The sequence below is a fragment of the Alternaria alternata genome (assembly GCF_001642055.1).
Source record: "Alternaria alternata strain SRC1lrK2f unplaced genomic scaffold CC77scaffold_26, whole genome shotgun sequence".
Classification (NCBI taxonomy): domain Eukaryota; kingdom Fungi; phylum Ascomycota; class Dothideomycetes; order Pleosporales; family Pleosporaceae; genus Alternaria; species Alternaria alternata.
In genome coordinates, this window is record NW_017306215.1 from 17,197 (window position 1) to 42,788 (window position 25,592).

The 25,592-nt window shown below is 52.0% G+C and overlaps 13 protein-coding genes across 13 annotated transcripts; 7 read left to right on the forward strand and 6 right to left on the reverse strand.

Moving 5' to 3' along the window:
* Nucleotides 1-971: 971 nt before the first annotated feature.
* CC77DRAFT_1054148 (hypothetical protein) lies at nucleotides 972-2,341 on the reverse strand. Its single transcript, XM_018527782.1, has 3 exons — nucleotides 2,036-2,341; nucleotides 1,451-2,002; nucleotides 972-1,402 (listed from the first exon to the last, which is right to left on the reverse strand). Exons 1-3 carry the CDS (start codon nucleotides 2,277-2,279, stop codon nucleotides 1,017-1,019), a joined length of 1,182 nt encoding a protein of 393 aa, XP_018380641.1. The 5' UTR covers nucleotides 2,280-2,341; the 3' UTR covers nucleotides 972-1,016.
* Nucleotides 2,342-3,025: 684 nt separating this feature from the next.
* Nucleotides 3,026-3,842, forward strand: CC77DRAFT_946896 (hypothetical protein; the record flags this gene model as incomplete). The annotated part of the gene is made up of 2 exons (XM_018535111.1): nucleotides 3,026-3,220; nucleotides 3,270-3,842. 2 exons carry the CDS (start codon nucleotides 3,026-3,028, stop codon nucleotides 3,840-3,842), a joined length of 768 nt encoding a protein of 255 aa, XP_018380642.1.
* Nucleotides 3,843-4,048: 206 nt separating this feature from the next.
* Nucleotides 4,049-5,045, forward strand: CC77DRAFT_454384 (ubiquitin-conjugating enzyme). The gene is made up of 3 exons (XM_018531751.1): nucleotides 4,049-4,279; nucleotides 4,345-4,674; nucleotides 4,738-5,045. Exons 1-3 carry the CDS (start codon nucleotides 4,254-4,256, stop codon nucleotides 4,844-4,846), a joined length of 465 nt encoding a protein of 154 aa, XP_018380643.1. The 5' UTR covers nucleotides 4,049-4,253; the 3' UTR covers nucleotides 4,847-5,045.
* On the forward strand, nucleotides 5,046-6,088 carry CC77DRAFT_454385 (hypothetical protein). The gene has a single exon (XM_018531752.1). It carries the CDS (start codon nucleotides 5,245-5,247, stop codon nucleotides 5,806-5,808), a length of 564 nt encoding a protein of 187 aa, XP_018380644.1. The 5' UTR covers nucleotides 5,046-5,244; the 3' UTR covers nucleotides 5,809-6,088.
* Nucleotides 6,089-8,131: 2,043 nt separating this feature from the next.
* Nucleotides 8,132-8,824, reverse strand: CC77DRAFT_454399 (hypothetical protein). Its single transcript, XM_018531754.1, has one exon. It carries the CDS (start codon nucleotides 8,565-8,567, stop codon nucleotides 8,205-8,207), a length of 363 nt encoding a protein of 120 aa, XP_018380645.1. The 5' UTR covers nucleotides 8,568-8,824; the 3' UTR covers nucleotides 8,132-8,204.
* On the forward strand, nucleotides 8,153-11,342 carry CC77DRAFT_1024994 (hypothetical protein). Its single transcript, XM_018525980.1, has 3 exons — nucleotides 8,153-8,822; nucleotides 8,915-9,147; nucleotides 9,282-11,342. Exons 1-3 carry the CDS (start codon nucleotides 8,631-8,633, stop codon nucleotides 10,945-10,947), a joined length of 2,091 nt encoding a protein of 696 aa, XP_018380646.1. The 5' UTR covers nucleotides 8,153-8,630; the 3' UTR covers nucleotides 10,948-11,342.
* Nucleotides 11,343-11,480: 138 nt separating this feature from the next.
* CC77DRAFT_454390 (hypothetical protein) lies at nucleotides 11,481-13,060 on the forward strand. The gene is made up of 2 exons (XM_018531753.1): nucleotides 11,481-11,969; nucleotides 12,285-13,060. Exons 1-2 carry the CDS (start codon nucleotides 11,816-11,818, stop codon nucleotides 12,632-12,634), a joined length of 504 nt encoding a protein of 167 aa, XP_018380647.1. The 5' UTR covers nucleotides 11,481-11,815; the 3' UTR covers nucleotides 12,635-13,060.
* On the reverse strand, nucleotides 12,640-13,627 carry CC77DRAFT_1024996 (hypothetical protein). The gene is made up of 4 exons (XM_018525981.1): nucleotides 13,604-13,627; nucleotides 13,407-13,536; nucleotides 13,270-13,337; nucleotides 12,640-13,193 (listed from the first exon to the last, which is right to left on the reverse strand). The coding sequence occupies exons 1-4, from the start codon at nucleotides 13,604-13,606 to the stop codon at nucleotides 12,747-12,749; spliced, it is 648 nt and encodes a 215-aa protein (XP_018380648.1). The 5' UTR covers nucleotides 13,607-13,627; the 3' UTR covers nucleotides 12,640-12,746.
* A 237-nt stretch (nucleotides 13,628-13,864) lies between these two features.
* CC77DRAFT_973365 (sporulation protein RMD8) lies at nucleotides 13,865-16,028 on the reverse strand. Its single transcript, XM_018535879.1, has 2 exons — nucleotides 14,499-16,028; nucleotides 13,865-14,444 (listed from the first exon to the last, which is right to left on the reverse strand). Exons 1-2 carry the CDS (start codon nucleotides 15,805-15,807, stop codon nucleotides 14,014-14,016), a joined length of 1,740 nt encoding a protein of 579 aa, XP_018380649.1. The 5' UTR covers nucleotides 15,808-16,028; the 3' UTR covers nucleotides 13,865-14,013.
* A 415-nt stretch (nucleotides 16,029-16,443) lies between these two features.
* Nucleotides 16,444-17,813, reverse strand: CC77DRAFT_454659 (regulator of G protein signaling superfamily). The gene is made up of 3 exons (XM_018531755.1): nucleotides 17,521-17,813; nucleotides 16,775-17,468; nucleotides 16,444-16,722 (listed from the first exon to the last, which is right to left on the reverse strand). The coding sequence occupies exons 1-3, from the start codon at nucleotides 17,688-17,690 to the stop codon at nucleotides 16,486-16,488; spliced, it is 1,101 nt and encodes a 366-aa protein (XP_018380650.1). The 5' UTR covers nucleotides 17,691-17,813; the 3' UTR covers nucleotides 16,444-16,485.
* An 885-nt stretch (nucleotides 17,814-18,698) lies between these two features.
* CC77DRAFT_1024999 (oxidoreductase domain-containing protein) lies at nucleotides 18,699-19,915 on the forward strand. The gene is made up of 2 exons (XM_018525982.1): nucleotides 18,699-19,344; nucleotides 19,392-19,915. The coding sequence occupies exons 1-2, from the start codon at nucleotides 18,795-18,797 to the stop codon at nucleotides 19,694-19,696; spliced, it is 855 nt and encodes a 284-aa protein (XP_018380651.1). The 5' UTR covers nucleotides 18,699-18,794; the 3' UTR covers nucleotides 19,697-19,915.
* A 436-nt stretch (nucleotides 19,916-20,351) lies between these two features.
* CC77DRAFT_1099188 (hypothetical protein) lies at nucleotides 20,352-21,899 on the forward strand. Its single transcript, XM_018529989.1, has 2 exons — nucleotides 20,352-20,866; nucleotides 20,916-21,899. Exons 1-2 carry the CDS (start codon nucleotides 20,764-20,766, stop codon nucleotides 21,653-21,655), a joined length of 843 nt encoding a protein of 280 aa, XP_018380652.1. The 5' UTR covers nucleotides 20,352-20,763; the 3' UTR covers nucleotides 21,656-21,899.
* A 1,164-nt stretch (nucleotides 21,900-23,063) lies between these two features.
* Nucleotides 23,064-25,550, reverse strand: CC77DRAFT_454702 (hypothetical protein). Its single transcript, XM_018531757.1, has 6 exons — nucleotides 25,379-25,550; nucleotides 25,232-25,326; nucleotides 24,979-25,184; nucleotides 23,811-24,927; nucleotides 23,604-23,760; nucleotides 23,064-23,555 (listed from the first exon to the last, which is right to left on the reverse strand). The coding sequence occupies exons 1-6, from the start codon at nucleotides 25,434-25,436 to the stop codon at nucleotides 23,119-23,121; spliced, it is 2,070 nt and encodes a 689-aa protein (XP_018380653.1). The 5' UTR covers nucleotides 25,437-25,550; the 3' UTR covers nucleotides 23,064-23,118.
* Between the last annotated feature and the right edge of the window lie 42 nt (nucleotides 25,551-25,592).

A 25,592-nucleotide genomic window follows, 5' to 3' on the forward strand; every position in this document is an offset into this window, starting at 1 on the left:
CCACCAGCGATATACAATATACACGAACACATGTTTTGACACAACACAACTTAGACGCAAGAAAGCCAAAGCAAGCATCTCATGTATGTATGAAATCGGGTACCAGATGTTGTAGTAAAACGCATTCATGGCAACTGCCCAAGTGATCCATCGTGTACGCCATAGGGTCGACCGTTCACCCATGCATGCAATGTAGTCGCTCTTCTTCTCACATCTGGATTACAATTAGAAGGAACACTTTGCTGATAGCCTTTACCAGAATATTGGAACGTGGCGATCATCGCATCGTAACCTGGTGCTTGGGAGCCTGATCGGTAATCTTCCCCAGATTCTGGCTCTCCGATGAGACCCTGAGACTCTCCAATCAGCATTGAGATAGTATTTCAATAACCGAGGCCTGCAAGATGCAGATTTCCAGAGTACCGATATCGCGTGATTAGCTCCACGCATGCATGCAACATGTGCACCGTCAACAGCTTGGGTTGTAGCCCATAAACCTTTCACAACCACTACAACTCGGTCGCTGCCACCAATCCCAACTCACGTTTGCGTCAAGCCGAGGCACTGTTGTCTGCCTCAATGTATCGTCTTGACATGTCTTGCTGGGCGCTATTGATCAGACGATCCCATGCATTTCTTTCACACCCACGATATTGTGATTGTCGAGTGCTGCCAATCAGCTGGCTGGCAGGCAGATAAGTTCCGAGGCAACGCGCTGCCAGAGCGGGAGGCCAAGGAATTGGGTACACCCCAACGCAAGCCACAAGCAAGATAAGACGCGCGGATAGGTAGGCTTTCGATATGGGCGGGAAAAGATTCGCTTCTACCTTCCTGACCGGCTATGTGTGAACACCGAGGCAACAATAAACCAATTTCGACTTTCACCCAACAGCACTCGCTTGCAAGGAGGTGGTGAGAAGCGTAATGTTGCGCCAGTCGGGTATCGCCAGTATCATTGACTCACAAGTAGCATACTTTCTGTATTTCTAGACATCCTAATTGTATCGCTCAACCTCCTACCGTCTCCTCGGCGGCTTCATCACCCATTTTTCTCCAGCCTCCGTTCTCTTGAAATACCCAGCGCATCTCCCTTTGTTGTCCTGCAACTCCCAATCCTTGACTACGATTTCGTGGATCATATGCAACAAACCCATCTTCACCGTAATCTTTCCCTCCGCTGAATCAAATGCATCGGTAAACTTGATGGGATCTGAGTAGAAGAGATGTGGCTCTTGCAGGACATCGACCCAGTCGAATAGTGGAGACAGCTCGGGTTGGAGTATGTTGATGTCAACCTCTTCAATACACGTGTTGACATCGAGACGTAGAAACATGACCTCATCGCTGCTCACGAGGAAACCATAGCTTGTGCTGATCTTCAACATGCACCAAGCTATATCTCCTATGTCAATAGTGAGTAAGGACCCTCATATGAGGACCATTGACCTACCCAGTACGCATCTCAGACTCCCCCAAGAGTTCTTGCCCGCCTCCTCAACGGCCCAGGTCAACGCTCCCGGTCTTCCTCCCAAATACTCTACATGGCCGATCAGTCTCGGCTTCGGCTCTAGATTCTGACCTATAGGCCTCGCGCGAAACCGGAATTTGGGCCCGAGTTTGGGATCTAACAAAGCTTTGCTAAGTAGAATGCGTTCCGGTTGCCTATAAGCACCCAATTGCTTCATCATCCGTGTAGTAAGCATTTCGTTGTAGACTATCTCCACGATCTCCGCTACCTCGCGTCGAAACATGTCTTCCAATTTTGCAGAACCTGTGTAGTCTTCGCCAGCAAGGTTACCTTCACCACCGTTGTCTTCATTAGCGACACTGGCATCTCTAACTGCGCTGTCTTTATTGGCGGTGTCGTTTTCTTCGGCGACGATGTCTTCGCCGTCGACTGTCGCTGCAGGTCGTGGCATATCCATTTCGTGATCTTTGAGTTCGTCGAAAATCGCCTTGCAACCTGCACTCTCCCAATGGTGTATCACATTACGCTGGTATTCTTTCCAGTGATGTAGATAGCCGAGGTACTAACGTCGTGGTGCTTTGGCAGGTAGAAAGAGCGGCTCGTCCGATTTCGCTCCCAAAAGGTGGCGTGTACTGACTGGTTGTAATATCGCTGACCGAATGCTTGATGGTGCTATGCTCGAGGAATTTTGCCTTGGTGGTATCCGCTCCGGGGTCTCCAGCTCCGAGGCTCCCTCGATTGAAGGCTCCTGGTTCGAAGAATTCTCGTTTAGAGGCTCCGTACCGGAAATATTCTCGTCTGATGAGCCCATTCCGTGCAACGTGGTGTCGTGCTTGGATAACGATAGACAGGTTAACGATGAATGTTGTATGTTGCGAGTGTAGAGAGCGTGTAAGTGGTAGGAGTAGGCAAACGCATTTTCCACTTGTACTTCAGAGGCAATTGCTCGGTTCTCAAGTACTGCTCGCAGTTGCTATTTCATACATTTGCTCTTACCACAGTCAAGTGATATGTGAAACGTTATGACGAAAGTCGCAGTTCAAAAGCTCTCAATTCAACCGAAAACGTATGCCTCTTGTGCAGCGTACGCCGCATCTAAGCGGGTAATTTCCGTCTTCCTCTGCGGCTCTTTACTGTGTCATCGACAAGTCGACACGACTAGATTGTCCTTCACAAGTGACGCACGTTTTGGAAGTGCTTAATACACCTACTCCGCAGACATATGCCGTCTGATTAAGGACGAAAGGCAGTGCATGTAGACCCGTAATCTTTCAAATACAACATGCAGCGTGAGGTATAATGTAGCCGCTCGGGGCTGGCAAAGGAGTGTTGAGCCCTGGAGGAAAGAAGGAAGGAAGCAAGCAGGATGGCAACTTTAGCCGAACTCGCGGTGTCCCACTATGACAACATCGTGCCGAACTCCACTTCCCCATCCCAGCTTGCGCAGCCTGACATCCTGTTTACTACAACCAGGCACAACATGTCTTCCACATTCGTCGAGCACATTGTCTGTGCAGCCATTTCTCCCATTGACTATCTACCAACGTGAATTAAACAATGTACGCGCTCACACTAGCGGGAATACCCATCTCGATTGGCGCCAACGAGGCAGTACACCAGCAACGGCTGCTGGATGAAGAAGCTGAAAGCGATGAGCGTCAAGAAGAATTTTATCTAGATGTTTTCTGTGACGCCAAGAGTAGGAAGAGAGACGAGGTACATGGCGCAATAGTGGTACTGAAGGATGGAAAGGTACATGACTACAGCTGCTCCGCGGCGCACAAGACTAACAAGTTTGTAGATACGGCTCTGGCCCAAAGATGCGGAGACAGGCTTGCCAAAGCCTGGTCCAAACGATGAGCCAGCACCGCACCCCTTCACGGGATTCTATCTACCCTTTCCGTCTTCCGATCTGCCGCACCGTCCTATGCCTGCAGCACCTGTCCTTGGTCTCGTCAGTACGGTACCAGCATCACAGCCTTCACCACCTTCATCGCCAGCTTCGTCTGCACCCTCTACGCCATCCCCCATAGCTCACAAGGCACCCTCGAAGCCCTCGAAGCCCAAGCTCAATTGGCTCTACGCAGACAAGACAAGGCGCGAACTGCGTTACGGCCCACGTGTAGAAGCGAAGAAACACACAGTTGGACCGTGGGATTGGACGGAAGATGAACAGGGACTGACTTTGGATGGGGAGGAGTGCCTTGTTGCTGTGGAAGAGGAGAAGGGTGGGTATGGCTGGGCCGTATACTGGGACAGGGAAGATGACTGTCTGAAGGAACAAGGGACAGGGAAAGACAAGAGGGTATTGAGGTGTAGTTTGGAGAGAAGACTGGTAGAGGAGCAAAGGGTCAAGGGATTGAACGAAGACTGACACTGCTGGCACGGATGCCGAGCTGATGATTGTCGTGTTTCAAGTGCATGCAGATGACTCTGACAGAATGATTAGCATAGTTGTATGCTTCCTACGCTGCATTCACTACTTGTACCTCGAAGGCGGGAAGGGCGACACTCGACTTGTGTGGAAGATCGCGAACCCAACGCGCTCTGATTGGCTGTGAGGTGTCGAGCAGCGAGCGGGGAAAACGCGTGCAGGGATCCCCACGTGTCCGGACGCGGTTGCCGGGCAGACGCAGGGAAATCAACACAACATCAAATACACGCCGTGCCTGCATTAGACTCGCTGTCTCCCGCACCCCTTCCACCTGTCTGGACATCAGCATAGAATAAAATCACCGTCACACGCGCCTACTTTCTCCCCAACGCAATTGTTACCCCGCACAAAATGGCAAACGCGAACGTCGCCCAGCGGTCAGTCGTCCCATATCCCGCCAGTCCAGACCTCACTCCTCGCTCTCCTACTGACGCCCTCTCAGTCTCCAGAAGGAGCTCATGGACATTATGACCAAGCCCACACCCGGCATAACCGCCTTTCCCGACGACGAAAACATGACCGTGTGGACTGCCACCATCGACGGCCCAGTCGACACACCCTACGCCAACCTCGTCTTCAAGCTGTCCATGGAGTTCGCCAGCAACTACCCCTACAGCCCGCCGACCGTCCTCTACAAGACGCCCATCTACCACCCCAATGTCGACTTCTCGGGCCGCATCTGCTTGGACATCTTGAAGGACAAGTGGAGCGCCATCTACAACATCACGACTGTATTGCTGAGTCTCCAGAGTCTGTTGGGGGAGCCAAACAAGTGAGTATTCAACGAGTCCAGGTCAAGGCTCGAGTTTGAATGTGCTGACTGACAGCGAAACAGCTCAAGTCCGCTCAACGGTCAGGCCGCAGAGCTCTGGGACAAAGACCCCGCCGAATACAAGCGCCTCGTTCTTGCACGCCACAAGGCACCTGAGGAACTGGACGCCTGAGTGCCTTCGCCACTTCCACTTTGATCCGGCGCTGCCTCACGGCTCGGTGCGTCTGACATTCGGTCCGGCACGCGCCTGACGGCACAGTCGTTGCGCATCTTGAGCGAGGCGTTGAACGCGGGCCAGATGCTTGTCGTCAACCTTTGACGATATGCGCCTGGCACTCAGCGGTCGGGTTATGAAACGAACTTTGCTTTTTGGTCACTGTCGCTGGCACGAAAAGGCTTATAATGGCGAGCTGTGCGCCCCAAGGCTGAGTCCACGCACAAGACAGCGAGGGCCTCGACGTTCCGGAACGTCTTTTGGCTTTGGCATGGAGTTGCACCAGGCGCTTTGTATTGGTTCGCATTGCGATGGCGTAGGATAATGTTAGATGACGATTGCAGTCCTTCATACTCATGTCCTGTCCGTTATGTCTTCAACTTTCACGAATACCTACAACAAATCTCCAACTAAGAGCGTGTCTTGTTGCCCATGTTCTGTTGAGTGATGTCGCAGTACTATGCGGCAAGTGGCTGCTTATCGCACCACAATCTCTAGCCGTCACCCCAACACACAAGAAACCCGTAGTGACCAAACATAACACAACTGTCCATTCAAACAGAGTATGGAATATAGCGGGAACAATGACTGCTTGTGGGCACAAAACATGGGAGCCTCATGTCTCCAACCCAACCATGGTGGCCTCGCCAGCGAGATCGCTCGCCCCACGCCACTGCCGCTCGACGCGGGATCAGACCAGGGTCACACACCTTTGGAGTTTGCACTTGCGCCCACACGCCCACGCGCCCAGCGCTGCCGCCAGGGCCCGACCTGCACATCAGTTGATCACCTTAAAATCGCCGATCAGGGCATTAAGTCCTGCTTTGCTTTTCCACATGTTCAAAGCTTCTAGACGAACGGTGAGACTTGGCCCAGTGATGAAAGTAGACGCCGAAATGGCATCCGCTACCATCATCTAAGCTGTGTGACGCGTTATGGACTTCTAAATAGAGACTAGGTGGGTCGGAGCGCGTGCATGATGGCGCTCTGAAATGGTGGTGTGGCAGTGGGCTTGGAAGGCTGGGAAAACTCGGCCTTGGGAAGGCTGAATGGGAAGGTCTGGGTGAGACGCCATAAAATACCGCCGCAACTGTTGAGGCGTGCCAGAAAGCCTATAGGTTGGCACGAGCAATAAAGGACATCCAGTGCAAGGCTGATGTGGCTGTCACTGTCCGGCGCCCAATCTCCCGAGGACTCGTATGCGTCGCGCGCGTAGCCAGGAAATGATACGAACCTGCAGTCGTGTAGCAGAAGAGTAATCTGCGACTGTGCTGACGTAGTCTTGATTGCACATTGTTTTTCGCTGAGGCGAGACTTTCTGTGTTAATAATTCATCGTACAATATAGGGGCTGTTCAGATCCCGTCATCGATGCGATGCGCGGCTTTCAGTGCCGCCAAATCGCGGAGAAAAGTAAAGTGAATTTGCGGAGTGGGTATCAGCCTCATTTGTCAAGGATATAGAATAGATCCGATGGTGGTCACTCCCGGTTCAATCGGGTAACACGAATTAAATGGAAGGCGAATACCCAATTTCCCCAGTGCACTTGTCTGTAGTCTTGGATAGTCGCTGAATGGGATTGGGAAAATTGTTTTGTAGGGCTAGATCGGTGGCTTGCAATCTCGATCTCAGATTCTCTCAATGCGTTGCTTTTCGACACAACGTTGCACGAACGAGGGGCAAACTGATCGAAAAGCAACAGCACTGACATCGTTGTACGCAACTTCAATGAACATTTGATGATCTTGTGACGGAAGCTTGTGGTACCTCATCTATGTACCCCGCCATGGCTTCGCAACGGCAATATCGCCAGAAGACGGGGTCAGGGGTGCAGATATTATGCCTCGGATACCTTCCAGAAGGCGCAAGCTTCCCATATTGGAAGACGCTCTGCATATCCGGTGTGCTCGGAACTGACAGCTGATCTATGCTGATCGTTGGCATTAGCTGTTCGCACAGTTTGCTTGCGGTGTTTGTTACAAAGGCAACACTATCAAGCGATACGGACTTTGTATGCAGGTCAGCGTTGGTATTGCTGCAGGTGCTCGGGAGAGTGGAAGCATGGAAGCAACCACAAACACACGCTGCTGCTCAGTCTGCGGCCGTGGTTGCTCATGCACATGTCGAGTAACCTGTTCGCTCACGCATTCGGTTATTGTTACTGGCCGCCGAACCGGACGCGAGGTTCCGACGCGGACGGATTCTAGTCTATGGTTTAGTGTCCACCATATCGCCTGACGCTGCAGCCGACGACGCTCTACGAATCATAGAATCGGGCCTGTCTGCTGGCGCACACTCGTTGGAATGGTTCGTCGTAGTCGCAAGAGTGTGGCTGACTGCTAGAGGTGGGGTGTTGAGAAAGGATGGCACGACTCGTATGGAAACTTTGTCGAGCAGAGTAGTTCACGATCAAGTCGACTTGAGACACTCATGAAAGCTTGCCAAGTTGCTCGTATTTACAGTATCGATGATGCCATGGTAGCTTTCACAAGTGAGTCGTTCGAGAAAGCAAAGCTCCCCACTCTCGGTGGATGGTTCCGCAGACACCAAAATAGGTCGGGCTTGGATGACCCTGTTATGGCGCCTCCCGATGAAGCTGATCTAAGCAGCACCGAACCCGCCACGCCGGATGACAGCGCGGGTGACGCGATGCCCCCAACCGAAAGCCTCAACCCGTGAGGTTTCTTTCTGGTCAGGCGATGCGCCTTGGTGGATGAGAAAGCCTCACTGACAAGATGGAGAAGGCAATTGCAGGCCAACGTGAGGCATGGTAATGCTCTGGTCTCAAACACGGACAGGGCAGGTCGGACTCGAAACAGGTACAGCACATGCCCTACCCTGCCTGGAGCACCCGGCTCCCAAATTCCGCGCCCGTCGTTTTTAAACGCATAGCCATTTGCTGCCCGCAGTTCTGCCACGAGTGATGGTGGGCCCGCCCAGGCTTTGCCAGACTCAGCACACCGTGCAGCGTCGGTCGGTCAGCGTGTTGGCATATGGCGCAGTACGTGCTGGAGATGGACGTCTGCAATCAAGTACTGGCGGTCTAGGTAGATTTTTTCGCCTGCAATGAGAACTGAAGCGTCTTATGAAGAGGACGACTGTTTTAATAAAACGAAATGGGACCAGTGGGCGTGTATGGCAATGCCTTGCAGCGGCCACAGATTGAGGTAGCACGAGGTACCTTGCAAGCGGGCCGCCGCTGGATTTGGCACCCTGAAGCGTAATCGTGCTATGCCTCGACCGCCCTGGTCGGCACCACCGCCTTCTGAGGAATGCGAGCTCGCCCAACACTACCACCCGCTCAGCTTCCGTCGAGCTTACCACTCTTCACTCGTGTGCGTGTTTGTGAGTAGACTGTATTGTTGCTGCGATAGTATTGTCTGGTTCACCCAGCCGTTCATCCTCCTCTGCGTGTCAACCAATCGTTTCAGCACCGTACCTTGATATCCGTGCACGCTTGCTCGCTGGATTCCGGGCGCGCTATGACAGTGACAGTCTGACCTGTCTGACGGTCCTCCGAGAGCGCCCTTTGTTCGTTCCTTCGTCCTCCTCGAACCTACCAACGCCTTACCCAAACACCAGACCTCTGCGACGGGCCTCTGCCTCGAACCCGGAAGCACTGCTTGCTCTCCGCTCAGTGCCTGGGTGCTCTCTCCATGCATTGCTTCTCCTAGCAACATTCGGGTGCGAGCTTCACGCCTGTTCCACCTCTCTTCACAAGATAGACGGCGAGCGATAGCAACATGGCAACCTCGATGCTTTCCTCGGGCGGCATTGCCCTTGTCGGGGCTCCGGATAGCGACGCCGGACTTAAGGACGGCAAACAACCGCCTGTGCAGGCCATGCAGGTGGACATTACCCAAGACATTGTCGACGAGCTCCTAGAAAGCGTCAGGAGCGGGAAATCGCCGCAGATCATCTTTGGACGGACTCCTGTATGTGTGCACAGTTGATGCCATGCTCCCCGTCATGCGTGGTTCGACTTGGGGGTTGGGAAAGGCGCGAGCTGGGCTAACCACAACAACAGCAACTCAAGTACGGCGACAAGACGCACATGCTGCAGAGCAGCACCGAACTCCACCGATACGAACTGTACAAGTCCAGCGGGACTGGTAGCGACGACAGCCTCGAGTTTGCTGGTCTGATCAACCATAGCCTCCTGGTACACAAGGCCGAAGATGTGACGGCAGGCGTAGACTCGGCGCTGGAGCAGCTCAGGAGTAACATGGCAGCGATATCAGAGTTCAAGGAAGCCAACAAGTATGCCTCCCCGGTATTCCCATGGCTGCCCACGCTCTTTGACATCACGTCGAAACACTCGAGCACCCCTGTCGCAGATGCATGTCGTGATGAGACAAAGTTGTGTATACCAGGACTGACAAAGATTGCTGCAGGACCATTGTTGGCGACGCTGCTCCCGGCCGCACACCAGCCCATCGTCGCTTCCCTTCGACGGGCTTCAAGGCACACCTCGGTCCTTCCATGATGGGCTCGCCCCTGCTCAGCGCTGCTTCCTCGCCCATGCACAAGCGCGCACCCACGTCGCAGCCGAGCAACAGCCACGACACCATTGTCAGCGCCCTGAGGGTCCCCATCATCCACCTCCTGGCTCGCGAGCCAGCCACCGAAGCTTCTCTCGCCGCCACCTGCCGTACCTCCTTGGCCATCATAAGGGATGTCTTGCCCAAAATAGCCAAACGCTCCACGGCCGATGCCGACAAGTGGCAGCTGACAGACAAGTCGTTCCGCGAGGTGAACCCCTTCAAGTTCCCCTACCAGAGCCCTGAGGACCGCCAGCAAGCCATTGATGGCGCAATCAAATCTTTTGACCGCCAACGCCTGGCCAAGGACGACAAACTCTGGCAGATTCTGCTCCCTCGAGACCAGCGAGGCCAGGGCATATGCCTGTCGCGCTCAACCGTCAAGGCCCCAGAAGCCAAGCCCAAGGCCAAAGCAAGCACTCCCATGCACAAGATCTCAGACCTTACCAAGAAGAAGCCCGTTGCAAAGAAGGTTGCTGATAAGCCTGCGGTCGAGAAGAAGCCCAAGGTCGCAAAGGAGCCGGAGATCAAGCCCAAGTCGTCCATCAAGGAAAAGTACTTGGCTCGGGAGAAAGAGAAGGAGAAGGAGAAAGAGAAACAAAAGGCCGCGGTGAATGTGAAAGAAGTGAAGGAGGCGCCCACGGCTACCGCTCCAACCACTTCTGCACCTTCGAGCTCAACACCTCGCCCTGTCGCACCTTCCAAGCCCAGCATGCCTGGTACTGACGCTCCAGAAATTCGCACCAAGAAAGTATCTGCTCCTGAAGGCAACTCCAACCCACGTGCGAAGCCCAAGATGTCTGGCCGCGAGTCACAGAGGGACCGTCCTACCAACAGGCCCTTCAAGCCTACCATGCCAATCAACACCAAACCGAAGAATCCTTCACCGCTTTCCGCCTCACCGCCTGTAAATGCCAGCGACTTTGAGGACTCACACCCAGTTCACAAAGCTCTTGCTGCCGCTCCATCGCCCGCCAAAACCGCTGCTGGCAACTCGGATAGCTCGCTCAAGCGCAAGGCCAACAACATCGACAGTGATATCCACAATCACCTCGCCGTAAAGAAGCAGCATGTCGACCGTTCGACTGCAACCCACACACCCTCGCATGCCAACAGCAAAGCCACTGGCTCTACGCCTTCCAGTACCAGCTCCGTGAAGCGCAAGTCTGACGATTCATCCTCGTCCAACACCCCCTCTACCGCGCCCAAGGTCCGCAAGGTTGCCAACATCGACACCGGCCTTGCTTCGCGCTATCATCACAATAACCCTCGCGCATCTCCAGGCGCTTCATCAACCTCGACTACCTCACCCTCGATGCCCAGCTTGAGTTTCCGCCAAACTGTCGAGCTTTCGCAGAAGTTCCAGAAGTACTACAAGAGATACGAAGAGCTGTACTGGAAGCTGACTGAAGCGGAGAAGCCGCCGACTGAAGCACAGAGGAACGACCTCCTAAAGATGCATAAGAAGCTTGAAGAGATGAAGAAAGAAATCAAGGCTGGTGCCGGCGTGCACCGATGAAGACTCACGCCACCCTGTCGTCTACGACACTGCGCCTAGTGCGCGCATGATTTACCACAGTACAGCTTGCATATATACCCACGGCCTACCAGTCCCATGAGAATGGCGGCGATTTGCATACCCAAAAAGGCGTTTCGGATCTTTTCTATCAATGGCGTTTGTACGGCAAGACTTGTGAAGGATGCATTGGGGATATGGTGTCTTGCATAGTTATTTCTCTTTCTACGTCTATCAATACGTATGGGTCGTTATGATCGCTCGCTACATTCACGACCGCGATGAGTTTTTAATGCCGTTGGTCATGTAAAAAAAAAAAAGTTGTTTACAACCTCCGCATCAGTATAGCATCTGAATCTCGAATACTCACGAATCAATGCTGTCTTACACAATCCACCAAATGTCTTCTAATATTACGTGAACTCCCAAATGCACATTGCCACCATGACCCACTGGCGACCACGAGTGCTGACGAAACCTCACTAGCGCCAGACGCTTCGTATTCGATCAAAGGGCCGCAACCTGCAGAAAAGTTCCGCCTAACATTTCAAGACATGTAGGAATAATTACTGCAATAGACTCGACACTCCCACCGATCCTCGCAGTCGCATCATAGAGTCTAGATCAGCGCATTGCCGATCGCGCCCCTCCGAGGCCCGCAACCCGGCAAACCTGTGCGGCGGCTACCATGGTGTAACAGCCGATCGGGCAACCCCATGGCTGGGGATCTGCGGCAGCTGCACCCCTGGCAAACGTCATCCATCCAGCCCTACGCGCTAAATCTCCGCTTTAGCACTTTCTTGACGCCATCTTGAGCACCACATTTCACGAACCATAAACGTATAACCTACGTTTGCTCTCCTTCTCCCTCATGCGGATCCTACGCAATCTAATTAGCAATTTCACACGTAACGCTCCAAAACGCGACTTTGCTCACGTTCACGACGTGCAGATCAAGTGGGAAAGAGTACCGGCACAGAACGGGAAAAAGCAAGAGCAAGAAGCTGGCAATATGTCTTTGAACGGTATGTACATGTTGTGATTGAGTATTGGGGGGGGGAACCGTGTATCAGAACTGTGCATTGGGCATTTCAGATGTTTCGAGTCCAAACGGTTACACCATGGCTGCATCCTGTTCATTTGCATGAAACAGTTTCGTCGTTGGACTGGAGAGATCTCCAGGCACGCGTTTCAGCGCCCCCAACGTCACGCCGTTTATGCAGTGCTACGAGAGAAGCTGGGGTGTTGTTTGCGACCTCTACGATGAACGCATCTTTGTTGCTGCGAATCGCAAGGACCCAGTTCCACAAATTCACTCACTAACTAACGCTTTACACTAGTTTTCAAGCAACCCCTCGCGCTTCACTCCACACAGCCTTTGACCGGATTCACCCGTTCAGGCTACTGTGAGGTACCCGCATCAGATGCTGGCAACCACGCCATAGCAGGTATCGTGTCAAAAGAGTTCCTCGACTTCTCTGCCGCACGTGGCAACGATTTGCGTCAAGTAGGACTTACGGATGGCTGCAAATGGTGCCTTTGTGTGAACAGGTGGAAAGAGGCTTTTGACGCTAGGACAGGCATGGATGACAAGAAGGTTCCCAAGGTTGTCATGAAAGCGACGAATGAGAAGGCGTTGAAAGGGGTGAGTATGGATGATTTGAAGGCTTTTGCTGTGGACAAGGAGTAGGGTAGGATGGGATTTGTCTAGCAGTCACTCCCTCGTTCTATCGAACACGACGGATCAATTACAGATCCAGACGTAATTACGCGTCCTATGCTTGCACAGTCTCCTGTTCGTGTCACTCTCTCTCAATGACTTCCGTCCAGTCATCGAGTGACTTGCTTAAATACTCCAGATGCGTCTCTGGCATTTCCATCAGCAGCTCTGCATGCGTCAGTTCGCCAAGCCAGGCCATGATAGCAACTTTTTCTTTGCTACGAATATCTCTTTGTGTATCGTCGGGACCAGCATTATTCGTGTGGGTGGTGTTGACGGTAGTAGTATTTTCGGAGGTTGTGTTGATTGCGGTAGCTGTCGTGGAGATACTGTCGGAAGCGTTCACGGGGGCATGGTTGGCGACAATAGCGTTGATGGTGAAAAACGCATTCTCCTGATTTTTCCCCCACAGCCTGACTCCGGCGTAGTAGATTTTGGCTGACACCCTGCAGGCCTTGGTATTGGAACGTCTTTCACAGATATAGTAGAGGTCGTCCCTGAAGTGGACGTCGATTTTCTTACGAGCTTCCTACGAACATTATTAGTCATATAACCAGGAAATTAAGACAATGAAAGCAGGCATGGAAAGATCGGGGAAACCCTACATGACTGAGCCGATGCTGAAGCCGAAAGTTCTCATACGCGAAATCATGGCGTATACAAGCTGGTTTGACTGAGTTTCGGTATGTTAGTCTTTTTTTACCTCATATAGTTCCGACTCAGGATTAAAAGCACAACTTACAGTCCCAGCCAAACGGCGAATCATCAACACCAGTACAGGCGTCGCTCCGCCAGCTTAGATCAGTAAATCCGTACTCTCCCACACATCTCTTCCACATGACCATGAAATCATCGAGGGAATAATTAAAGACCTAAAAATTTTCGTCGTCAAAAGTTAGTCTGCACTTGATGTATGATATGTATATGAACGCAACATACCATGCGGTTTACAATTTGTTGTTCCCATGTGTGGGGTTCGAAGTTTCTATGCACGTCTGCTAAGCGGTCGGCTTTGCTTTCTTTGTGGGCGCCTACGCAAGGAAGGACGTAGCCTGTGAGTGCGAGGGGGTTGAGGAAGAAGGTCTGCAGCCTCATGGTTGGTAGTGAAAAGGTAGGAATGAATAGAAACGATGGGATTCAGAAATCGAAAAGAATTTAAAACTATTCCAAGGGTCAGTAGGACCCAGTAATACCTTTTGCGCCAGTTAGGAAACGCCCATCGCTAATGCTTAAGAAGATGACAAAAGAACGGTCCCAACAGTATTACAATCCAAGAATCATGCCTAGCATGACGACTCCATAGCCCCAATTAGCTAGTCACCTTCTTTCCCATGTACCACAACTCATACTCAGCCGACCAATAGACCCTTGACTCCACTACCGACCCAAACCAAACTTCTCGCAGCGAGCAAGCCAGGTCCAGCATAGGCAGGCGGACCAATTCCCTTGAGTCCACCAATCCCTCTAATTTCCATATCTCCAGCAACAGGAACATTAGTCCTACCCTTTTGTAGAATGGCGAATCGGAGGAGCACTTCCAGACACGTTATGCAGATACTCAGCACAATGAGCGCAATGACAATCCACGTGATCTTGGTCATCTTCTTATCGCTAATGGAATCAGATAGTATCTCGCCCAGATCAAGGAAGACCTGGCAGCGCTCGTTGAGAACTTGGATACGGGGTTTGATCTCGAGGTATTCGCGCACAGCGGTATATAACGGATGAAGGGTCGGCTCCGAGTCCCAGAAGAAGCTTGGGGTGTCGAGCATATTCGATGCTACAAGGGTCATTAGTAACGGATGGGGGTTGAAATAGTGGACTGGATACGTACATAGGTTCACTTCGACACGGCTGGTGAAGAGCTGTCCAATCATCTTGACCACGTCTGTCCTTCCCATACCCAGTTTGCCCGTCAACGCTAAGCGTTTGGGTACGTATTGCGCAGCCAGCATGGTCCGGCTCATACCCTCCTCGAAGAGACTTAGCTTGGTGCTCTGTGCAATGGCGTGGCTCATGGCTAGCTTGATCATATGATCCCCGCTCTTGAGCGTAATCATGTCGTTGTACACACGCGGGCGCTGAATTTCTGGGTTGTATTCAAAATGGAACTCTTCAGTCTCAAAGTCGGACTCGGTCAAGGGTCGTGTTGCAATGGTGATGCCGGTAGCAATAGCGGAAAATGTGAGGTCAGCCAGAATGTCCTTTTCCTGCTTCTCGGTGAAGTTCCAAAAGACTACGACGCCGTACGAGAAGACGAACATCTCGCCAAAGGTCAGGGCGTTGGGCGCAATTCTGGAATTCTCGGTCGAGTCTCGGCGATCGTGCATGCCGTCCCAGGGTTGGTCGAGCTCGTGGTCGTCGCGTACGTAGTAGGTCTCCTCGTCGCCAAAGTAGCCTTCGTGGTGGTCGCGCTGCTCGTTGCGCTCGATCTCTTCGTCGAGCACCGTCTTTCCACCCGGGCTCTTGAGCGCAGGGCTACTGCGCACCCGGTAGCCGTCGCTGCCGGGCAACAACGGGAGATGATAGACGGTGTAGAGACAGTCGTCGTACAGCTTGGTGCGGGCATTGTGTGTGTCCTTTACGAATTGGGCGGTGCTCTTCATCTTGTAGGCTTGGGCGGTGCAGTAGGCGGTGACGCGCGAGAGCTTGTCCGTCCGCTTGGCCTTGGGCAGACGCTCTGCATAGCTCTTGTCGTTGGGACCGCCTTTGGGGGTCCGTCGCGCAAGGTCTTCGTCTGTGGGCGGGCCTTCGTGTTCGTCTTCGTCAAAGTCGCCCTTCTCGTCGTCCTCCTGTCCTGCTGTCTCGGGCAGAAGCACGAGTTTTTCGCTGAGCTTGCTCGATCGGGTGGGTATGTGCTGGGGTATCAGGCGACCGGAGAGTCTGGGATCGAGCGGATGCCGTCCGCTAGGAGTGCGAGTGTGCATCATGGGTCGGCTGCCACTGCCAGGCGGGCCGCGTCGCTGCTGTTGTGAGGGAATGTCCGAGGCGTACTGCAGGATGTTGTCGACCGAGATCAATCGCGCGCCCGTCGCCTGTCTCTGCCCCACGCCTGGTCGTTGGGGTGCTCGAGGTGCCGTGTCGCGGGCATCTGTCATGAGCACAGTCGGCCCTCTCTTGCTCTTAGCTGTTGGTCCGCTCATTTTGCTGGCTGCTGCAATCCACTCCGCTAGTGGCCGTAGTTGAACGAGAGGTTGGCACCGCCAATGTCGCAGTCACGAGCAATTGAGAACCGGGAGACGCTGATCGTGGATGCTCGGCAAAGTGATTGGATAGGGATGCGACAAACTGCGACTGTTGCGGCGCGTCCTTGGCCGATGATGGACGTCGAGGTACAATTCCACCTGGTCAAACCCGGCCGCGGTTCACGTCATTGCGCCTTGGCGTGCATGCAGCCTTGCAGCTCCACTCCACATGCCAACGGCTCGCCAAACATCTTGCGCTTGACTACTTTCACATGTCATCTGACCATTGCTGAAGAATACTATCATATATTGGGTGCTCTATCTCGATTGAGACTCGCTGTTGGATGTCTCATCATGAACGCCCCAACACCATGCTCCAGACTGAGAACAGCCCTCCATAACCAGAACATGCTCAATTCAAGATTTGGTTCAAAAACAAAAGAAAAGCCTGCTGTAGGTCGTACGGCGACGAAGCGAGGGGGTATCTTCTCCATGTCCCCGCTGGTCCTTGAATTACCTCCGCGCTTCTCCTTCCGCCGCCTCCGGGACTGATCCCATTTTGTGCAGCTGAAAACGCCAGAAAAACAAACAAACATTACATCGGATACCACAAAAAGACCGTGTAACCGCCTTGAATCACAGGCGCTTACCGGGAACGAAGATGAAGAGGCAGCAAATAGCTACTGTAACGGCCAAGAACATAACCAGAACAGTGAGCGAGCGCCTGTTCAATGTCTTCTTGACAAACGGCTCCCTAATCTTGTTGAAGTCGAAGAAGGTGTACTCGCTGTATCCGGCAATGGCGATGATGGGGTCGAGCATGTACTGGTGTGTGAATATGAGATAGATAGCGATGGTGAATGGAAGTATGATCTGCGCACAGCGTTAGTTGACATTCCTAACAAAACAGTGGGGGACTGCATACCCAGCAGCGTGTTCCTCTTGACTTGTCCAAGAAGATGAGAATGAACGAGGTCCATACAGCGGCGAAGAAGCTGATCAAACCTAGGATAAGACGCAGCATCATACTCTGGGGAACGAGGTTGCCAAGGCCCTTGTTCTGTAAGAAACCTGGATATGCGTCGCGCTCCATGGCTTGGAAGACGTAGTCTTTGGCATTATCGAAAAGCTCGGGATCGGCGCGCTGCTCCTGTCCCTCAATGGCTTCTTGTACCTCGGCGAGTATGCTCTGGGGAATGATGATTTCTCTCTCTGAGCCAGGAAGCAGATAGGTGTACAAGATCTTCTCGGCCGATGCGCGCAAATCCTCTCTCCGTGGTTGTGAATTGTCAATGGATGAGTTCTGGCCAGGCGAACTCGAATCGCCCGGGGTATCTAGTAAATTCAGGCTTGGACGCGGGAACTCGCGGCTCTGATTGCTACCCTGACTGTTCTGTGGAGAGTGGTTTCGGCTTGGGTGGTCAGAACGAAGAAAGGCAGACAAGCGCTGGTCAGACATGTTGTCTGCTTTCTCGTTAGAGGGGCCTTCTCCAGCGTTGTCCAATATGTAGGACGAACGCTTGGAATTCCTCTCAAGATCTGGTGTCTCCTCAATCATGCTCCTGTGTAGTCGTCGCACATAGAGCCGACATAGCTGCAGGTGTTGCGATACATCGAGCCTGATGGTTGTTAGCCTCATCCGCTGACCCGGACGCCGAGTGGTTGGCTTACCAGAAGTCCAAGTAGTCGACAGACCGTTGCTGGTCTCGCATGTAGATGTAGAAGGAGAAGAGGTCTAGCGGTGCTGTCGTCTTACGACTGAGCACTTCGAACAGCGTTGGGAAACGGTTCCGCGTTTGCCCGGGTTGGTACTGGGCATCGTGGTGGTCCTCGTAAGACATGATTGCTGTCGGCTCGGGGATGTACTATGGTAACGAGAGGCGCGCGACAATGGTCGCTGTGACGTGGATAATGGCAGTTATCGATAGACGCAGGGTCTGGCGTAGGGCTGGCGCCCGGCGTGCCGGCGAGTGTTTGCTTGACTAGTGCTGTGGTTGCTGAGCGAACGACGGGGAGCTTGACGGTCGGGCTGGTCGGAGCTCCAGGGACGACGTGGTGGGAGTTGGAGAGAAGCAGGCGACGACGAGTATGGCCGTGGGGGAGAGGTGTGTACTGGGCGTCGCGTGCGCCTCGACGTGTTGTCCAAATTGGCGTGAAGGCGGGAAATTAGGAGTGAGGTCGGCACCTCTAGCTTGGCGCGACGGTTGGTGGAGCGAGCGGCAGTGGCTTGCGATGGAGTTGAGTCGCGCACTGCACGATGGGGGGTGACGATAAGAAGCAACAAGTCACATGAAACTGCCGTCGGCTACCTATGCGCGTCCGAGTCGTTCAGATGAGCCCGTGGATCAATTGTGCGTGTTGCTGATGATGATGATGATGGTGATGGGGCGTGAATGATGCAGTCCGTGTTCCTGAAACGCGAGGCAGGTCGAGAAGGGCCGCGACTGCCATCTTCACGTGATGATCCCTGCCACACCATCACTCACCAACAGCCTCAAATGGCAATTGTTGAGGACGATGATGAACGGAACTTGGAGGGCGCTCTCGGAAAGTAGACAGTCGCGTCTGCCATCGTAATTCAATGCGCTTGTACAAGCCATGGACTTCCTTTTGGCGATCATCGTCTTTCAAGTCCAGTAGAGGGATCTGTGGACGTTTGAAGCTACTGCTTGCTTCTGCGAGTGCGACCAGTGTATAAGACGAGCAGTCCTGTACAGAAAATCTCACATGACCTTGCTGGACATGTCCAACAAGAGTCACAGACAGCACATTAGCCACTTGATGTCCACATGAGGCGAAGCCACCCCAAGGCAGCAGCCTTAGGAGGCTTTGACCGGTTTCACAGCCCGGCACAACCTTTACATAGCCGCAAGCACTGCACTTGATTTTGATAAATGTTTCCTTTGCGCGTGATTCGAAGTTTCACTACACGAATAATACCAACAATGGCAGCTAACAAAGTATTGCCTGCGGGCTTCAAAGAGGATCTTCTTCGCACTCAGAAACGTCGAGAACCCGTCGAGTCCAGCCCTGCCCCTTCCACTTTCGCCCTCCCCAATGGATTCCTCGAGGGCCCAGCGCCCAATTTAACCAAGTCCAAAATTGATTTCAGGAAGGCTGGAATACTAGAGAACGAGAATGCATGGGCCGTCATACTTGATGGTGTTCTGTCTGAGGACGAGTGCAACACCTTAATACAAGCAGCAGAAGCGACTACTAACGGCACGTGGGAGAGAGCCATGGTGAACATTGGGGGCGGAATGCAAGCCATGTATGAAGACACGAGAAAGTGCGGTCGGATCATCTGGGACAATAAGGACATCATGGCCAAGTTATGGGAAAGAATAGAGGCGTCGGTGCCTGAAATCCATCGCTTGCAGAATTGGGCGCTTGTCACAGGCAATGGTCCAGCGAAACGAGGAGAGACTTGGAAAGTAACGAGACTGAATGAGCGTGGACGCTATCTCAAGTACACTGGTGGAGAGTATTTCAAAGGTATGTTTTGCATTGGATTCTAAGATTGTAGCTACTAACTGAGTCAGCGCATTGTGATGGCACGTACGAGACGCCAGACCGCACCGAGCGCTCATATTTCACCCTGCACCTTTACCTGAACGATGCAGTACTGAGCACTGGGGAAAGGCAGCTCGAAGGCGGCGCCACTACATTCTTCAACGGTCGCATGAACCAACGTATCGACGTTGAGCCAAAGGCTGGGCGCGTCCTGCTCTTCCAGCATCGCTACCTTATACATTCTGGTGACGACGTTGTGAAGGGCACCAAGTATACGCTACGGACGGACATCATGTACGCGATGGAGAAAGACACAGCATCAGAGCCAGAGTAGACAATTCTAGCGGAGGATGAATGGAGGATCGCGCAACGTGTGGTCGCTCAGGTTTGGTGAATTCGCATGGTTTTTTGTTAGTAGTATCCTTGAACTGGAGTAGATCGCGCACATTGCGCACTTACATAGTGAAAAAAAGTGAACGGCCTGCCTCGCCAGAGTAATCAGAATCGAATGATACCGTGCCCTCTTTCGCCCAAGGGCTACTCAAGGTCAAGTACGCTGCGTATTGTACTACAGTGTCACCTCTCTCCCAAAGGATCAAAGCACACAATCTTCGCACCGACTCCCATAGGGACACCAGTTCCACAACACTCCCACCGAAGTGGGAGCGCGCTTTCTGGGCCCTGAGTTTTCTGATGCCGGATGCAGACGTGAGTCACGCCAGGCTCTTACGAGCAGTACAGCCACAAGAGGGCTTGATGATAGTGAAGATTACTCCGAATTTCTCATTTGCAGGGTAGGACGAGCTCCGTGAGGAGAGTCTGTATGTGTGCAAAGAAACGCAGCGTTGGCAAGGCAGGCCGTTGTAGAAGCAAGAAACATTTTTGGAGGGGTTTTGTAGCTCGCACGCCGGCGCGCTAGCGTCGGCTAAAACTGCGCCCGTGACGCCAATCCACGTGGGACCCGTCCATCTCCTCGTATGCTTGCCGCACTCATCATCTTGTCCTTCGCGTTACCTGTCCTGCTCTCACCTACTGTCTAGAGGTACCGGGAGCAACATCTGCTTGGACTCACGAAGTGGCTATGACGTCTTCGATGACTGAGTTGATTTCTCGCGATGCATTCCAGAGGGCAATCCTCCTTTAACCAAGATTTACCAATCACTGATGCATTACCGATCGTCAGGTCTCAGTTCATGCATGTTGTGATCATGCTGTGAAGTGATTACGCTTTGCAATTCACACGACTGTTTGCTTCGCTATTCGGTATATCTGGCCTCCTTGTATTCTCTCCTTTAAATATTCATATTCTTCTACACGTTACCATTACGCAACTGCATTACTACTCCCGTCTCCCTAAGGCGTTCAACGAAGTTTCGACCAGTTCCTCGGACCAGAGCAATCATGTTCACCAAGATCTTCGGTGTCTCGAGAACAACTTTCCTCATGTTTAATGTCGTTCGAGCTAGCGACCAGGATAAGTTCAACGATAACAAATGCATTTGGTGTACGTACTACTTGGTAATGCAATATGATACATATGCTAACTCGCCTAGGCTGGGGCCCATACGACGAAGACCATCCTGCTGCTCGCGTGCGGACTTGCGGCCACGTATTCGGACGCGACTGTCTCCCACAAATAACCAAGGGCCCGACCGGTGATCTTTGTCCTATCTGTCGATCTCCATGGTTCCGGACCGATACTCTGCCTCTCATGTTACAATTCCTCAATCGCTTCTTTGTGAACCCTTTAGTGAATTTGTTAACTCCGATCAGGCTCACCTTATACAAGATCGAAGCTAAACTTCCGCCTTGGGTGCTGTCCATAGGACGCTTTTTATTCTACGCAGGCAATGTGTATCACCAAATCGACTACATGATCCGAGCTTTCACCGGCCTATATGCAAGGAACCCAGGTTTGCGTTCCTTTACCATGTCTCCGGTGATACGACATGAAAAGTGGGACAGGTTCTTGATTCTCACTTGCTCCTACCTTGCGACTCGAACAACAAAACCAACCGCGATTAATATAGGTGCGGCTTCCCTGAGCTTACACGAGGAAGTTCTGGTATGTGCAGTAACGTCGATCATGTTCAAAGTCTACATTCTATTGAAGCACGGCGCACACCGTCAGCTCAAAAGTCGGCGGGATTGTGCTATCTTCGGATTGATCACGGGTCTGATTTTGACGCTCCATTGGTTAGCAGCTTCCATGGTATTCAAGATTGTTATTAAGAACCACCAACAAGCTGGAAACCGTAGGGTAGAAAATCTCGAAGTCGGTAGAGACCTATGAGTCGGTGGAAAATCTGGACTTGGAGATAATTTTGGGAGACACCGATAGAAAGCTATTGAATAGTGAGATGGTACGGAACAAGTCTGACATCTGCAGTAAAGCAGCAGACGGGTATACTTGTCGGATGGAGCATGTGGGTTTATACTGATCAGGTGTCTTTTCGGGCATCTCACGGCATCGACTTATCACACATGCACTTTCACGAAGCGATGGGTTTCCATTATGGTTCGTGCTTAAGAACAAGAATCCTAGACAGATTTCCTGTGTACTGTATTCTAGATCGCTCTCGCAAGTTGCGTCGACTATCTTCCAGGTCTACTCTGATATGACTCAAAGAATGGATATTGTTGTGTTCATCATACTAATAAGCCATTCCGTGGCTGTACTTCCAACCACATCTCGCAGATCCACTCACTTATCAACCAAGTTTCGCATGTGGTACACTTTTCATTCGTCCGATTCGAAAGACTGGTTGCGCGGTACCGAACCTCTCCAGTGCTATACCACGCTCTCGTCTACCCACCATTTACTCAGCCTCGCCGCACAACTTACATTCTATATTTTCTCAAATCAATTGAATCTACTAGGTTCCCATCTCAAACCACATCATGCTTGAAACCATCCTCGGTCGTCGCGGCATCACGAAAGAAGAATTCCTTCAAACACGAATCCTCCTCGCAAAAGCCACCGACAAGTTTAACGATAACAAATGTTGCTACTGCTGGGAACCTTACAACGGTAGCAGCCACCCTGGCATACGCTTCCGACCCTGTGATCATATTGTGGGACGCCCATGCCTTTTCACAATCATCAACTCGCCCGGTGGTCATACCTGCCCCATCTGTCGGAGCATTTTGTTTCAGCCACCACCAGCCGCTGTCGAAGACGAAGACACAACAGACTTCAAGAACTGGCACCCTTGGGTCTTGATCGGTTCGGGGTTGTTTGCCTTCGCAACACTAGCATGGCGGGGATTGACTGACAAAGGATGCTTGATTGAATGAACCGGTTTCGAAAAATGCTAGCCGAGCGTTTAACACGCTTTGATGGTATATACCATAGACTGAGTAAATGGATTGCCTCTCACTATTCTTAGGACCTATTCCACAGCGGCTTCTCGCTACAGTTGTAGCGAAGCAAGCATGACACGCACACCAAGCGGAAACTCACAAACAACATCGATCTCGACTTGCACCGTCCTTTCGCAATTTCGTGCTTGCCATAGTGGCCGACACCTGCAATACCTCTTTTCGCGAGAGCAACCGAGTATGGAGTTATTTCAACAGCGCCGGTCCGTAGGGTGCTGAGCAGATTTAAGCATGCGCAGAATGCCCTTTTCGTAGGCTCATCATAGATTTGTGTAGACGTGTCTTCTCGAATGAACGCACATTGATTTGAGGAATATGAACACTCGTCTTTGCATGCTCACTGGAAAGCGATATAGATGGCAATATAACACTATCCTACCACACCCTTGGCTGATTTTGCCGCGCGGGCATTACCTGAGCTCGAACACCGCTCTTGTTGTCCCATCTTACCCAATTCATCCCCATCCTACCATTACTTTCACGGTTTACTCCCCTCGCACGGTCATGAGCCACACCGTAACTTGATACTGCCGGCAGGCTATTCATCGGGAAGTCGGGAGCAACAGCCATCGTATTCGGATCAGGTGGCCCGCTCGCTTGCCATTCAACCTTGATAGAGTTGTCTTTCGACAACTTGACGCCATTGTGCCATAGTTCGAAAGACACATCGGCGGCACCAAGGTTTACTTTGACGATGTAGTTGATGCGATGGTATTTCGGGCCGGAGTTCCACCAGTGTCGGTTCTTCAGTTTGAAGAGAGAAAGTGGGAGGGATGAGAAGTCTGACTCGATCTTGCAGATCGAACGACACGCTGGAATCATTAGTACGGCTCATCATATTGCAACAAGGGTGTATGTACCACTGTTCATCACTATCGGAAGCTGAGATCTGTCGACTTCAGTACAAATCACCTCCGTAGGGTAAATCCTTGGCGGATTGGGATTCTTGGACGTGGCTGGCGGGCACTTTCGTTGAAAGCTCTTGACTATCGGATGATCGCTTGAAACGGGTTCGCCCTAGGCTGATCAGCTGTCTGCCATCATTCCAGGCTATCAAAGGGCTTTACCTGCTTGATGAACCAGTCGATACAGTTCATGATATACGTTTTCTTGTCCAGAGGATCCACTTCGGTCTTGCTTCCTTGATGCGCGGGGTCGTAAGGATCGTACAATATCTTACACATAGTACCGTAAGATGCGCGGCTGCATCGCCATCCAAGAACCGACTGTCCAGTCTTGAGTTTCTGAACGCGATCAGCCACATTGCCCTTGCAGACAACTAGTTGAGGATCAGGAGCAATGCGGATCTGCATATTGTGTGCATTGGAGTGTGGTGTGTTACCAGATGCGTATCGGCTTCGTAAACAATGTTGGACGTATGCAGAGTTACCGAGGCCTCCACTGAGGACGAGATGAGACACTTGTTCGGTAGGATGTTTCTGTCGGACACGAGAGAGCTGTTTGTCCATCATGTCAAACAGTTTCGATACCTGAGTGTCGAAAAAACCTTTCAAGTCGTCTCTTCGAAAGTACATGTCTCCGTCGCTGATGGCATAATCCCGGTTTACGTAACCTCTGTCGAGTTTAGGTATTCGCACTGCGAAAGTCTCGGTGTCCATTAGAGACTCCTCCGAACCATAGTCGCACTTCGCGTTCTGGTATTCCTTCGAGATTCGCATCTCCCATGCAGCTTGATTGATATCATTTAGTCCCATTGGTTGCAGGCGGTCTGCATGCTGTAGTCGCTGCAGCACCTCCTTCTCGAATAAACTGTCGAGTTGCGCGGCTCCGATAGTGGCTCCGAAAACTACATCGATCTGCTCAAGACTGAGAGAGCTACCGTGTATATTCTTCACGCGAAAGACTGATAGATCTGTTGTTCCTCCGCCTACGTCGCACACAAAGAGTATCTCGTTCTCCTTGAAGATACCTGGCATGCTGCGCGCTGTGTGCACTGCAGCCGCCTCTGCTTCTGTCAACCCAATCGATGCCGTGTGGTTGACGCATGAGCCGAATCCAGCCGCCGAGATTGTCTTCCTGAATCGCTCTACAGTTGGTATCGGCTTCCAAGTCGTAGGTACCGAGAAGATGAACTCGATGTTCGCGTCTTCCCATCGGCTCGCGAGCTCCCCTCGTAGTCGTGCTTCAATGGTACGGTATAGGTATCGGAAGTAATCAGTGTACCTGTGATATTGATTAACCGATTACAAAGGCACATTTGGACGACTTACTCACCATTTCTCTACTTCATGTATGTGTGGTACTTTGTTAGGCTCACTGGACTTTCTCCGCATCTGGTCTAGTAGGTCCTCGTCCAGCATAATCTTGAACCACTCCCGGCTCTCGTACCCAGCACCACTAGCTTCCTGTGCGGTTTCGGCTAGAAAGCCCCATGATGACGGTGTTGCTGAGTCTTGTGGGTATACGAGCAATGTTGGCACCTGAAATGAGTAAGTTGAGGTCCTTTGGCGTGCGATCGATTCCTTACTTTGTTCTCGTTTGCCTGTGTCCTTCCTGGCCACCGCTGAATATGCCGAACACTATCAGATCCAGTCGCTACATTACAATACGCAACACCAGTACCTGATAGCGATATGAGTATTGCGATATCGGCGACCGACAAGTCTATACTCACATGTCATCCCAAAATCAATGGATACAACCAGATCTGGCCGGGACTGGAATCCTTCCATGGTGAACGTATGTGTTGTGAGAATGGTTGATGATGAGTCTGTGACTGTATCCCACTGGGGTTATGTTTGTGCAGTTTCTTAGTCAAACAATGGTCATTCTAAGAATATATGAATTCTGGATTTTGAAGATCTGTGAGGCCGAGATGCGATAGATCT